Source organism: Oenanthe melanoleuca, chromosome 3 (genome assembly GCF_029582105.1).
Source record: "Oenanthe melanoleuca isolate GR-GAL-2019-014 chromosome 3, OMel1.0, whole genome shotgun sequence".
Lineage (NCBI taxonomy): Eukaryota > Metazoa > Chordata > Aves > Passeriformes > Muscicapidae > Oenanthe > Oenanthe melanoleuca.
This window is the reverse complement of record NC_079336.1, coordinates 62,322,349-62,337,384: the sequence shown is the minus strand read 5'-3', so window position 1 is coordinate 62,337,384 and position 15,036 is coordinate 62,322,349. Positions and strand designations below refer to the sequence as shown.

At 38.8% G+C, this 15,036-nt stretch overlaps 1 protein-coding gene across 5 annotated transcripts in view; it reads right to left on the bottom strand.

The window, feature by feature from the left end:
- UTRN (utrophin) overlaps nt 1-15,036 on the bottom strand; it is a 329,881-nt gene that overhangs the window by 113,850 nt on the left and 200,995 nt on the right. Inside the window, exon 1 of one of the 5 annotated variants that reach the window (XM_056488827.1) lies at nt 3,404-4,339. The exons of the other annotated variants lie outside the window; for them this stretch is intronic. Coding sequence (XP_056344802.1) covers nt 3,404-3,457 — 54 coding nt within the window. The 5' untranslated portion in view covers nt 3,458-4,339. Of the gene's footprint in view, nt 1-3,403; nt 4,340-15,036 lie in introns of those variants that run through there. 5 annotated transcript variants of the gene reach the window in all.

Genomic DNA, 15,036 nt, shown 5'->3' with positions numbered 1-15,036 from the left:
CTGAATCCACTACAGACAGCAAAAATTCTGCATTGTACGCCAATTATTTTTATGTTTATTTGGAAAGAGAATTCCACTGAATTTTTGTAAACATCTGATCACATATCATGGATGGCAAGTTATGCCACACAAACCACATATGGCTTGCAAGAAATGGACATACAGGTACAATGCTGATGCTGTGCAACAAGCCTGGCAGCATATTGTGTTGGCACACAGAGTGCTACATCCTTTTAATCCCCAGGTACAAGCCATCTGTTGTGGCTTTCAAACCACATGTTTATCCTAAAAGGAATTAGTACGGTTGAAGTTGACTCTTCATAAATGAAAATCAGCTTGAAAAATTGTATTTTCCCTAGCAAAAGTTACTCCCAGGCTATTTTGCCAGAACAGTTTTTACTTCTTGCATCCAATACAGATCGAGCCTGTAAGTGGAACCAGTGCACAGAATTGCAAGTCCCATGAAAAAGATTGCCCCTTGCCTTCACTGACAACATTCAAGTCAGCAAAGACACAGTTACAGAAATGCTGCACTTTCTCTTTCAAAGGTCAGGAATAAATGTGATGACTGCTCAACAAAGTACCTGCAGAAAAATCTTCCAGCTGGAACAGCTGTATGAAAAATGTCAGTGCCAACCAAAGGACATAACTGCACGCCACAGACAACAGCCAGAACACTGTTCTTTGAGGTCTCACAGCAGGTAGCAAAGGAATGGACTTTTTTATTTTTATAGCAGATTGTTTAGTTTATCTTGAACCAGGTACATTTTTCCTGCTGCCAACTGCCTCTGGGAACTGCTGTGGCAGATATTCCTTTTAGTCTCTGCTTTACCTGGAGCTTTTAACTTTCTGATGACTCTTAAGGAAGGAGTAATAATTAGGGCATAATAGAAGTGTATGAAAGTGGCCATTATGAAAGGGAAACTGGATTTTTCTTGGTTTCAGCCTTAAAATGCTTAAAAATCTCATTCCAGGAAGTCTCTTCTCTGATGTCAGAGTACAGTCATGCCTTTAGAGAGGCTCATCCCATCTGCTGTTAGGCAATCCATTTACAACGAATTCACATTCAGAAGCAGCAGTATACATGGAAAATTTTTAAGTAGAATTGCCATTATCTTAAATCCACCAGTGCCAGGCGTGTATAAAGATGGACATTAAACCTCTTTCAGGTATCATACACAGACCATACTGGATATAACTACAACCACTGTGACTATAGTGCAAGATCAAAGCAATTTGCTGTAGATATGACCAAAATGTATTGACTACTTAAACTCTCAGATATTTTATGAAGAAAAAACAGAACGTTTTTTGGGGCAAAAACCCATTTTGGAACATTTTTCATTTCTAATTTTCAAAGGCTAGTATTTGCAAGAGTCTTGTACCAATCAATCAAAAAGTTGACTTGACTGGAACTTCAGCCTCTTGGATAGTACCATAAGAGGTGACATATGGTGTAGTTAAAGATTCATTTTATCACAAGAATGATGATGCTCTTACAGGAAGGCTGAGAACACCACACTGCCTTCAACAACCTCTGTGGCTCTGTTGCATGGCATAGACTCAACATCTGAGGGGCACCATAAATGTGTTAATACTAATTCCAGCAGTCACATAATTATGACTGAACAAAGCCAAAGCAGTCCTGCCTACTGCAGTGTAATGTGACTCTGCTTTTGCATAGGAAGGGAGTGCCGTGCAAGCTTCTGCAAATGCCATCTGGCTTCTGCATTACCACCACAGTAACAGCACTCATAATTCTCTCTGTAGAACATATATTAATGAATCCAGAGAGCTGAAAGTAGCTTACAAGCCAGGATCACTGTCATAATGCTGTTTCTCCTGGCAGCTAACACCTCAGGAAGGACAGGATGGGCGTGTGGGGAATCATAAAAGGGACAGATGAAGCAGGGGAGGAGGGAAGTTTGCTTTAAAAAAAAAAAAAAAAAAAAGGCAGAAAAAAACCCCCCTACACTTGGTAAAATTTTAGAATTTGTGATCAAAGTCCACCAAGTAAAATGTTAACCTTCTCCACCACCAGAGTACCATTTTATGTTGCATTACAAATTTCAGACAAAATTTCACAGCAAGCTTCAAGTTAAAAAGTACAACAGAGCTGTGAGACCTCTAAGTTTTGGGTTTGGTGAGAATTGTTATGATCAATTTCTTTAAGATAAACACTGGAATATTCAAAGTCACAGGGGAGGGCCTTGAGTTTGCAAATGCCAGGGCTTGTATGATCCATAAAATATTAGAATGACTGTTATAAGGTTATAAACTTCTCTCTTAATGAAGTCATGAAGCATCTCAGAGTCTGGCATGTGCCCTTATCTTCACAGGCTACCACAGCAGCAGCTAAAAGAGATGAGTGAAGCCTAGATGACAGATTGGGAGCACGAGAGCAACCTATACAGTGAAGAAATCAGATCACAAATGCTTTTACTGCTACTCTTAGCTACTTTTGGAAGAGTCATATTGGCTGGATCTTGAACAGCGCCTGTCCCAAGTACACTTCTCCCTGATAAACAAAACTGATAAACTGGTAACTACTGAGAAGAACAACACTGGTCTACATTTTAAAAGAACTCCCTGAAGTTTAGAAAAACACAGAATCAGGCTTTACAAACTGCTCTCCTACCATGGGACCACATTTTTAAGGTGTTTTATCTTAATTTGTAAATAAACTACTTTGCATTTTGATACCTACTATGGTCTTGCAGAATACAGGAAGTTTGTATGGTAAAAACAAAGACAAAGCAAATCTAACAGTGGTTACAAACATGCAAGCGAGGTTTCACTAGAAGTGCTGACAAATTGATGAAAACAATCTGTTCTTTAGCATTCTCATGTCCCTTGCTCATCAGCACAACCACTGCAAAGCCAAACCTCCTGCCTCTAAGCATTACTGCTACCAAACAACCGGGTAAGAGAAAGAGTAACTAGGTGGAATACAAGAACAGATGAAACAGTGGGAAAAGTTGCATATTCATTGGAAATAATTCTACTTATAAATGCCATCAAGAGATCTTCCAAGTTAACTAAAATAACACTCAACTAAATTTAACAGCAAACTCCAGGGCACTTGGTTTATGTCAATAGTGGGACAAGGTCACAGGCAGCCAGCCTGTAATGACTTGACTTAGCAAAGCCCAAATTGTTCTTCATTTGATTTGGAATTCAAAATTAATTAATTAATTAATTAAAAATGCCCACAATCAGAAGACATGCTCTAAAAGCAATCTTGTAAGACCTGAAATGATGAAGATAAGCAACATTAGATTTCCATAAACAGAGTACACATGAGGACATAAAACATCAACACAGAAAACCTAAGTTAAACATCAACCTGCCTTTTTATTTACTGAGTAATTTTCAAAGGCACATGTGCAAGTTCCTATCATACCTTTTCAAATTTTGTCAGCAACTCACGTAAGCTGAAGGTCAGGCCAATCATCATTGTCTCCCGAAGCCTACATTTTCCTGGTACATCCTCCAAGCCAAGTCTACAGCCTTGACAAAGTTTCTCTCTTTTTGCACCTAGGCAGTCTCAAAATCCTCCAGGCACTGCAGCATGTGTCCCCGTCCTGGGCTGTGTTCCCCTGGGAACAGTTCCCACAGTGCCATCGTCACAGTCTCCGTGTCCCTGCTCCTTCCCGTGGGCTGGGCACCCAGGGGTGCGCCGCTGGCACTGGGTGCTGCTCCTTGCAGGGGTGACCTGACCTCATGGCCCTGGGGGATCTCCTTGGCTCCACACCTCTCCCAGGACTGCCTCCAGCTCACCTCAGCAATGGCCTGCAGGATCCAAGTGCTTCTGGCAGGCCACAAGCTCAGTGTTTGGTCTCAGAGACCCTGAGTGAGAGAAGCTATAACCTGCTGGTGTATGGCAGGTGGAGAGGACAAACACATCCTTCCATGTTGCTCCATTCAAGGCAAAAAAAGTCTTCAGAGAAATTTCTGTCTTTAGAAAGCATCAAAAAACACCTTCTCAGACAAGTTAAAATAGAATGAGGCACACTTCATCCTAGGAGACATGGTGGTGTGACCAGGCAGAAGGTCATCTCTCCTCTGCCTTCCTCAGAGCCAGCACCATGGGCTGGCGCTGCTGTGGCAGCAATCAGGCACCTCCAGCCTCTTCGCTTTGCCCAGGAGATGCTCCACCACACAAAAGCCAAGGCCCATTAGAAGTCCTCTAAAAAGTAAGTTCCTTTGTGTAAGCCAAAAAGTAGTCCAGCAAAGGATCCTGCTGCAGCATCCAACGCCTTCGCTGGGGATCTCCTCCTTTGGTGCCGCCTGCTGTGACAGCCGTGTGGTAATCTATCCCCGGCATTTGTTTATTATTGTAATCAGCATCCTCCCTTCCAGCAGCCCTGGTGCTGCTCCGAAGCCAAGCACACTCCCCCTTCCTGGAGGCCTCCCCGCTGGAACACCACCTCCACCCCTGAGGCTGCAGAGAGCCCAGACCAAAGCCCCTCGCTCACCCCTTGCCTTCCCCTCCAAGGGAAAGGTGGCTGCTCGGTCCCTGAGCAAGCTTTGGAGCTGGAAAAGCAGCCAGAGCTGCACAAAGCCACCCCAGGCTGGGGCTGCCCAGGAGGGCCCGCTCCGCCAGCCAGATTGTTTTCCATCTGAGCCTTCGCTCCCCCGCGGGAAACCTGACACCCCACGGGTGGCTGTGAGGAAATCATTCCATTTCCAGCCTTCCCACTGGAAACCCCGCGTGCATGTGAAGGCCTGCTTAAGCTGCTAGTAATGCCTTCCGCACAAACACTCATTACTCAGCCACCAAAACCAGATTCGGGAACAGTTGCCAGCAAGTCAGCAAATGTATAATTAAAACCAAACCAGCAACCCATCACTTATGAAACCCGTTACAACTAATTCTCCTATGAACACATTGGGTATCACGTGTTGCTTTTACTTTTATTTTATTTCACCCAACCATCATATAAAGTACCAATGAATTCACCAGTAGCAAAACTGTCCCTAAAATTATTCTGAGCTAGTGGATTATACTGGTATATCTGGTATGGGTTGGGATTTTAAAAACAACTCTGAAGGGGGGGAAAAAAAATATTGGCATTAGCAGGATTTTTACTTGGTTTATTTGTACTTTGCCTCCTGTCTGTATGTTTTATGTGAGCATATTACACAAACTGCAGAAGTGCTTGCAAAATAAACTCAGGAAAGTTTTCCAAAGGTGACAGAACTAAAACAGCTTTATAGCCCATATAACAGATCAGCTTAAACAGTCTAAATTTATTCTACTGCTTCTGCAAGCAAAAAGCCTATTCATCATGTTCACATACTATTCACTTCCAAATTAACTACTTACAGAAGGAAAAATTACACATTAGAGTGAAAAAGTAAGCCATTCTGCAAGAAATATAACTAGAATCACTGTTTGAGAATCTCCTTTCTCCTCAAGACGAAGTTTAGATCCTATTCCCCTGAACACCAAGGCTTTCTGCTGCTCTAGGAGAAAAAAGCCCTTGCAAACCAGAAATGAACAGACTTCAGAGATGTTAGTGCATACAAATAAAAGTGGGTGTCAGACTGGATTATAATGAAGCTTCATAACTCCAGGACTGAATCCAAATACACAAGATTAATTTTATGTTTGGTCTCAGGCTTCATACTTAGATAACTTGTTTTCCAATTTTCATTTGTCATTAAAAAAATCATGCATCCTAGATCTTTCAGCACCACTAGATGCAAATGAAATACCCTCTAAGGTGAATAGGTACCATTTTGTATAACTTTATAAAAGGTTATCAAATATTTACGTATATAAACAATGTTGGACCAAGGCTTCCAGCAAAACAGCTTTGAAAATTACACTAAATAATTACTTTTTCAGCTGCTTTCTCACATAAAAGCACACTGCAGTATTTGAGAAATTCTGAATATGCAGAGGACAAATAACTGACAATGTTAGATCATAAGCTCCAAAAATACAATATACATTTTAAGACAGCTTTAAATTAGTTATTGCTACTAAAGTTTAAGTTTTCTTGATGAACTTCATCATAATTTTCTTTAAATATAGCTCTGGATACACTATTGGCAACAAAAATGCAAATTTTGTACTGGAAACTACAGTTATTACACAGATGAAATATTTGAATCCTAGAGGCTGAAGAAATTCACATTCCGAGAGTTTCAGCTCTCACAGAAATACATAATCTACAGCTGAAAACAAGCACACCAGCAACTGTAACAAAGCATCCTTCCAAAGTGCTCTGTAGATACCAAGACTCACAACTGGGAATTTAAGACCCCAGAAACAAGGTAGAGCTGCAGATTAGGCACAGTGAAGTATTTTGTTACTTTTGGTATTAGACTACTTTGGTGCATTTTCTCATGTGTCTTAAATAAGAACATAAAACTGGATAAAAATAAAACAACCATCAAACAGTCTTTTATATTTATTAGCAATGTTACCAATGGCAGCCTGCAAAATGCAAGGGCCAGCACAAGATAAGCACTTCTACCAAAGGTAGGAAAATGATGGTAAGCACAGCAGCCTGTGACACTACTACAATCACATCTGCTGGAAACTGTTTTTAGGCATGGGTTCTGCAGTGCACACCCCACAAATCCAGGCTTAAGAGTCTCATCATTTAGCAAGGCACAATGCAGAGATTATAAAACTAACAGCAGAATTTTACATCACAAACCTTATTACTGCAAAGAATTAACTAAAACCCCTTACTTTTATCAAGTATAAATCCAGAAGGAGCTGAATGTTAAGATACTTCAAGTGAACCAGCAAAATCAATGAAATAAAAACTAGGTAAGGAGAAAAAAAGTTACTCCAATTCTACTTGAAATAAAAATACCTGATCAACTTGGAGATGATCTTATACACACCTCTAAAGTTCAATTTCAGGAAAGATAAAATTCTCTTAGACTTTACTGCATGAAACAGCATTAATATGTATACAATAAAGAATTTGCTTCACACTTGGATGATGTGCAAAATATGCAAGAAAACTGTCATGCTAAAAACAAGTGATTTTGGAATACAAACTAAAAAAAGGGAAAAAGTTTTTTTATCTTTTTCTAGCAGAGAAATGGAAAACTAAAGACCAGCAAGAACCTTAACAGTAAATAAATGAGGTTGTTTATACTAGAAGCATACATACATCTTATGTGACTCACAACAGCAAGTAATGACAACAGAAAGATGAAAAGAATAGTGTTGCCTTGTGTGACTCAGATGTAAGGGGCACAGAGGTCAATGGGTGGTTACAGCAAGTCAATACATCCTGTTTTCACTCAAGACATGCAGCTTCAGGCAGGAACACGAAAAATTCAGCAGTTCAAAAGCACTGTGCTTTCAAAAGCACCTGCCTTGAAAAATATCTGATGTCAATCTGATCAGAGCAGGAGGGGAGATGCCCTCCCCCTGGTCAGCATTTACAATACCGAGTTAACACACTGCTCCAGCAAGGTCAGTCCTACACTGAGAGGCTTATTATCAATTCAACCCAACATAAAGGTTTCAATTAAGCAGAGGCTCACTGATAACCTCTGCCAAAAGTCAAATCACTCAACAACATAGTACCCCAAGGACTAGAAATTCATCAGGACAAATGGACAGGTCAAATTCTTACAATAAAGAGCTACAAAAGGCAGGATAAGACAAAAGTAACAAATTTGATTGCCAAAATTACCAGTTAGGTATCTGTTACAGGGGTGATTGCAATGCAGATCATGAATTATATGAAAGTTCCTAGAGCTCAGAGCAAGGAACTGCAACATTGCATTTTTCTTTCTTTCTTTTTTTTGACTAAAGGTATTGGTTTGCCTTGGGAGACATTTTTACAAGGATCAACCAATCACATTCAGTGGTTTACCCTGTGCAATATCTGCCACATTCAATGTCAAGAGTTCTGCATTAGGAAGCAGAGATAGACTGTGGCCTTCCTGAAACAAATGAGACAAGACTTAAATCTGAAGAATAAAATTTGGTAGCATTCCAGATGTAGTCTTCATGACAGGCAGAGCTACACTGCCATGAAAGATTTGGGGAGGACTGGGTGGTGTAGTGGTGGGCTTTTATGCTCTCTTACTTTAAACTTGTTTGGACACAGCTTTCAGAACCAACAATGATTTCATAAAGGTTTAGACTTAAATGTTAACAGTTGTGTTCTTTGAACTTCCCAGAAGAATCCAGCCATAAAAGCAAAATATTTCAAATATACTCAAAAAAAGAACGAAGTACCTCATACTGAGAGTACACCAAAAAGAAATTAGATGTCAAAGGGAAGTATGGAGGAAAAGTATCACCATGGCATCTATTTCATGCATAGAGCATTACAAACTTTACTGAATGAGAGACTGAGATTTAAATTCAATTTATGGTATTGACCATGAAGATTTTAATCCTGACCGTAAATGACAGGATGAAGGAGGCAGCAGAGAGTATGGATGAAATCTGGCTTTTATGCCAAGCAGGAACTTCATCATTGGGTGTTACTTTCTTGTTCATACTGGTGACTAAATGAAATGTTCCTATTTAACAGCTGTCCATAAAGACTTTACTGGGGAAGCCTCCTTGTCAAACTGTAAGTTGCCTTTTCTCCTTGTTTCCCATCTTCAGGTATAAAAGACAGTAGTGCTTGCTTGCAATAATCACACTGGGAATCAGTGTCAGGGCACCTTGTGGTCTGTCCTAAATACCCTTTTTAATGCTGTTCTCTTTGCACAAAAATGAAGCAAACATTATCTTAGATGTACTTATTCACATTTTTATTTGAAAGGGTAAAACTAAAAAGAGGGTGACTGCCTAGTGGTTATATAACATGCCAAAGCAACACATCCAAAAAAAGACTCTAAACCCTGCATTAACCCACACCCAGAGTAAATATCCAGTTTCTCAAATTTGAGTAATGGGACTTCCAGTATTTTGGCCCAACCTGAAAAATGTTTGCCTTAAAAATTTTCTTGACTGTAATGAAAACAGTTTTATAGCTTTCTGACAGCTTAGCACAATAAAAGCCTCATTAAATCCATGCATATTATACATCTTTAAAAGAATTATCTACAATAATGGCTAATTTATATATTTATTTCTTAGTAAAGGGTACCCATCTCTCAAGATACTAAAACTGATCAATGAAAAGATGACTAATTTAGTAGTTTTTAGACAAGTACTCAATCCAAGTAGTGGAAAGACCACAAAAATTATATTTTCATTTCATTTATAATAAATAATTGATAGAGCATCTTAAATTCTACAGCACTAATTCAGTATCTGTGGATTAAAATCTCATTCAAGTAATATATTTCAGTTACCTCTTACTTCACTTCTTAGCAATAGCATTAAACTCAAGTGTCAAACATGGATTCAGAGCCATTTCAGTTATCCCGTGTAATTTATCATTTCGCCACACTCCAAGGTTAAGTACCTTCTGACTCAGTCAGCCCATATATTATGCCCTAACTGTGACATTATCTTGCAGGAAGGAGAAGTATTCCCTGGATCTAGTTGATTTGGGGATTTCATGGTCTTTTTGAAAGCCACTGGGAATGGGACTCTCCCTATCCAATGAAAACTCTATTCACAGCAATAAATATATGCTTCAGCTGTAAGCTTTTCAACAATCAACTTTTCTGTATCTGAATATTAGCTAGGCATTTTAGGAGTTAAAAGCAATGTAGTTGGTATGATTTCAAGTAGCTTCTTGCCTATGAAGTGAGTATCCTTAAAACATTTACCAAGAAATGTGCTTCTATACCAAGTTGAAAATCGCACAAGAGAAGAACAGTAAGAAAGTTACTCCTGGGAGTTTAGCAAGTGGCCATCTACTAAGAGGTTCTATCAAACCACAGAAGGTCTATTTCCTCATCATACCATTGTAATTTACCAAAAAGGTGAAGGTTTTGTTTGCTTTCAAAGTTCACTAAAACCAACCAATGACCCTTGACTACAGGGATGTTCTACTAGCATCTATTTTACACCTTTTTATGCTGTTGAAACTGCATCAAAGCAGCAACCCACAATGGCTCACTACCAAACTGAGCTTTTGCCACAAATGGAGAAAAAAAAGACTATCTGATGGGGGGTTTACTTTATAAGCCTTATGACTGATACAAGGACAACCTTTTCTTCATCTACATTAATTTTCAAACCATGGAATTAAACCTTAAAAGCTGGTTTTAGGATCAGGGTCTAAGTGTTGCAATGCAGTAAGAGTATTCATTCTTCTCATTATCTGTGTAATGAACCTCCAACTCTGCAGTTAAATAAATTAAATGAATAAATTATATCCCTGTGTCTCCACTGAACATATGAAGAGAACAGAATTTTTAATTTTTTTTTTTTTTTTTTTTCTGAACAAGTAAGTACTTATTAAAATCAGTAAGTGTCATAGGTAATATAAAAAGCCCTAAAAGTCTAAGTTCTGATCAAGGTCAACAAATAATCAATGCTGTTAAGAGATGAAATTATTCTATTTTCTAGCCAGCACAACTGGCAAAAACCATACTCACATTCATTGTCTAGAACTCAAGCACATGCAAGGAACATATGAGAGATATCCATGTGCAGGAGTGACAGTTCTGCTATTCATGTATTTTTATATGCACACGCAATCAGAAACTAATTAATGTTACTTTAACAGTAAGGCAAAATCAAAAAACTGTAATGCAACACTGCAAGATAAAGTTTAGTTTAAAGGTAAAGTAGAAATTGCAGAAATTAGTTTAAAAACACCTTTGTTTCTGACTAAAAAGGAGTTTGCCAAGGCAATCAGAAAGCACAACAGAAAGAGAGTACAAGCCTCCTCTGAAGACCTTTGGAATTTAAGACCAGTAAATGAAAGACTTGACTTATCAGAAGGAATCAAGGAAGCCAATCATATGTTTCTAGACTAATTATATTAGTTTAATTAATATTAAATTTATTAACATTAAAGTTACCAACAACCATTATCTAAGTTTTTCACTTAATGCTGCTTATCTTTCTGACATCTCCCACAGCAAGAAGTGCTCTCCACTGCAGTGTCTGAATAAGACCTACAGCCTTTGTTTCACACATTGTTTTGGTCTCTTATCTACCTCTCTTTTTTTCCCCCCTAAATTCAGTCTGTGAAATTATTCCTTGCATTTACCAGAGTAAGAAATTAATGTAGTCTCAGTAAGAAGTACACACTTAAACATAGCTCCCAAAACCACACCATGCAGCTCTTATTTTGTTTCTTTTAAGATAGGGGGAAGTCATTTCTTGGGTGCTTATGTACTGTTCCCTAGTACAAGGAGGCAAGCAAAGCTTGCAGAAAGAAAGCAGGGGGAACAGACACTGTGCAGACAGGAGACTGTCCCCACACTCATGCAGAGACTCAGAACTTGCTCCCAGTGCGACTGCTGTAAGCATGCTTTTCTTTCAAAATACCCCATCTAATTTAAGTAATTGAGCACTAAACTGAATTTCCACACAGATTTATAATCCTAATGCATTCTGTGTCATTTTGCTAACTGAAAGCTCTCATAGAAATCTTATCACCGGCCTGTTGACAAAAGTAAAGAGCATTTACAATTGAAATTATGATAATATAATATTTATTCTTGAAATAAAATGTAAGCTGCATTATCCATAACTGCAGCTTTTGCTCTGGTTTGAACAAGAAGCTTATTTAAATAGAACGTGCCTAAGGCTTCCACTTTATTACAGGCTACTATGCCGGAAACAAATAGGTCTTCCAAATTTATTCAGAGAGCTTTCATTGTCTAATGTTAGTCAGAAGCTCCATTTCTATTGAATTATTAAATGCTTTTATTCTCATTTAACTCTCATTTAAAACCAAGGATTATACCTACTTTTAAGAAGCACCCAGGAAGTTGAAGATCTGCACACAGAAGCCTAAAATGAAGGTTAGAGCTTCACAGGGACACAAGAGAATGGCATCACCTCACAGCATTTGCAACTCAATGATTCTTGACTTTTCATTAGGTAGTAAGTTCTTGAAAGGAGTCTTTGGGTTTGGTATTTTTGCACCACAAAAATACGACTGGCACTGAAAAGGTCTGGTCAGCATAAATGAAAATTTGAGGAAATTAATTTTAAAAATATCCACTGCTTTACATTAATTCATACTGAGTTATTAAAAAACTTAGAGAAAGATGAGCAATTCCTGAGGATTCAGATAAAAACTGTTTAACTCTAGGCTTGAGAGACAAAAAGTACACCTTGCAGTCATACTGCTGAAGAAATGTAACAGTTCATTGTACGTGTACTAGCACTTCATCCACGTTGGGTCCAAATTCTGTTGGCCTTTCTGCATGCTTGAAGTCCCAACAAGGAGAGAAGGAGGAGTGGAAGCACATACAATAAAATAGAACAGAATAAGAATTCCTAGTAAGTTGTGAGGGTGGGAAAACCCAAGGCATATTCATATCTATGTTGAATAAATAATTACTAAAATGGACCTTCAGAGGACCAGCACAGACGAGTAGGAGTAAGTGCCCTGGTAAGGCATGGCAGGTGAGCACACCCATTTTAAACACACTGATTCAAACAACTGGCTCAGTGCATTCCCCTCACCTGTGGAACACAGCTGGATGAAGGCTAAGAACTGACTAGTCCAGAGCAATATGTATTCCCAGAACAAATCCCTCCTGCTGCTATGTTTTCCATTTGAGAAGTTTGTGCCTAGTCAGCCATTTAGTGATAACGTGAAAAAAGTTCAACATGGCAAAAGGTAACTTACTGTAAAATATGCAAAATGAAGAAACACAGAAAGGAGAAAACAATAAAAAAATTATTCAGCTAAAAAGTCCTGTGTCTTCAGTATATTTAGTAAAATCAAGTGATAAAAAACATCAGGGCAGAAAGGTACAAGTAAATGTGCAAGCTGCCTCTCTCTAAAACCCTTCTTCATCACATGTTGCTTGTCTTGCAAAAACACTGTTAAATGTGACTTGTTCAACATATTGAGCAGTATTGTTATTCCAGAGCTATTTTAAGAAGAGCAGCAAAAAAACCCTCCAACTACATACTACTGCAAGATGAAACCTCTGCCCTTTCAGTCTTAGCCATTGTTTCCTTGATGAGCAAAAAGGGCTGTCCTGAGATACCAGCCTGAAATGGGTTCTTCAGGTCACTGGCATTTCCCATTGGTACTATCATTGCAGACCAACTCTAAACTACCCTGAGACTTCCCAGTAACTACAAGGAATAAAAAATATCCAGGTTTGTGCATACGTGGTTTCCTCTTCCCTCAGTGCTTTTCATTCATACATTGTAAGAGGGCATGCAAGGAGCAAACAGATTGGTAAAAGAGCAGATCTGTTAAAAAACGACATTGGATCATCTGTCAAAGATGCCAAGTACTTGCTGCAATCCTTGAGACTGTGGAACCTTAAAGGCAATATGCTTCTCAGCAAAGCCTACTATTCATACAACTAAAGCTAAAGCAAACATGAGTGAAAGCTTGCCTGCCAGGAAATGAAGCCCATCAAAGAATAGCATTCTATAGCTCCAAAAATTACTGTAAATAACAAATACTTCTTTTTATTGTGTCAGATGCTTTCAAAAACAAAGAATCCTCAACTGTTATTACTGCAACAACACCTACTAAAGGAATCTCTCACCTGTAACTACCTTGTGCATTTTCCTCCAGCACTTGATAAAAGCTATATTTTCTGACATCACATCTCCCTTGAGAAGGGAGCATTATGTTATCTTTGGGTACCCCACATAAGAAACACATTAATTTAAAACTGAATGAAGTAGTTTGGAGCTCATATCGGGGTCCTATACAACAACATGGGGTAGTTTAAGCCTTGCTAAATAGAAAAGATAGCTAGCACTGTGGTCACACATTTTAAACAACTTGAAGTAGCACCTAGGCCACGCTGTCAGACATGATCACAAACACTCAGAGCTACATTATATGCTAACAGTTAGTGATCTGCAGTTTTCATGTACAACATTCATTGAAATTAAATACACAACTGCTTCCTCAATAACAGTAGAACACTTTCAAGACAGCCCTTTTGGCTATATTGTTTAAAATGTGCATCAGACTTCTAGAGAGTAGCAGAAAAGATCAATGGTAGAAATATAAAAACCAGGCATTACTCAGAATGGGGACTCAAGAAGGACAATGAATTTAAAACTTGTGCAGAGATGGAGCTATCTTACAGAGGACCTGGAAATAACAAAAGACATTCACAAGTAGTGAATTTCTAAACTTAGTTCTCTCTCTGACAGTTTACTGCCTGTCTAGAACAACAGAGAGGAGAGCAGCATTAGCAATTTGGCCTAAGGTCTTCAGGGAAAGAGTCTCTGCCCTACTTTAACAATAGCAGTTGCTGAGGCAAATTAGGTCTCTGACAGGGATAAAATGAAGTTCCACTGTAAAAGAACTCCCATTGATTTTGGCCTGTTTCAGCTGATGTAAATAATCAAGTAACCATAAATTTGGCAAGGAATAATTGCTGCTTTGTCCATTACACAATGTACTCAAAAAGGCATTTAAAATCACCTTGAGCAGAGGGAAAAGGAGAAAGGAAAGCTGAGCTCGGACAGCTCTTCTCCTTCATTAAACTCTATTCTACAATGTCACCTGCAACAACACAATCATCTTTCAGTGAAAGTGTAGAAAGTGATCTAAACAGTAGGTTTGAAATTCCATGCTCTGACAGGGTCAATGGACTCTTAATTCTGCCAAAAAAGGAATTTATGAAGTTTCATTTAACCTGCAGACCAACTCATTCGAAGCAAAGGTGAACTGTGAACAGTGGACCCAGCGATGCATGGCTCCCAATAAATTTTTCTCCAGGTAAACTTCCACATGGCTCCCCTTAGTCTCAATGGAAGTTCAGCTCATGTTCTTGCAGCCTCAACACAAGATTTCTTTCAGCTGATTTTAGACACTGATTTTCTTTCATCTCTTGACATGTCTGCACAGGACTTTTTCCAGCAGTCATCTCCACTTCAACCAGTACTCCAATGACATTACAGTGTCCCAACAGGACTTTGTTTTATCAAGACACAGCTGTTACATGCTAAGGCAGCAAACACCTTTCTCC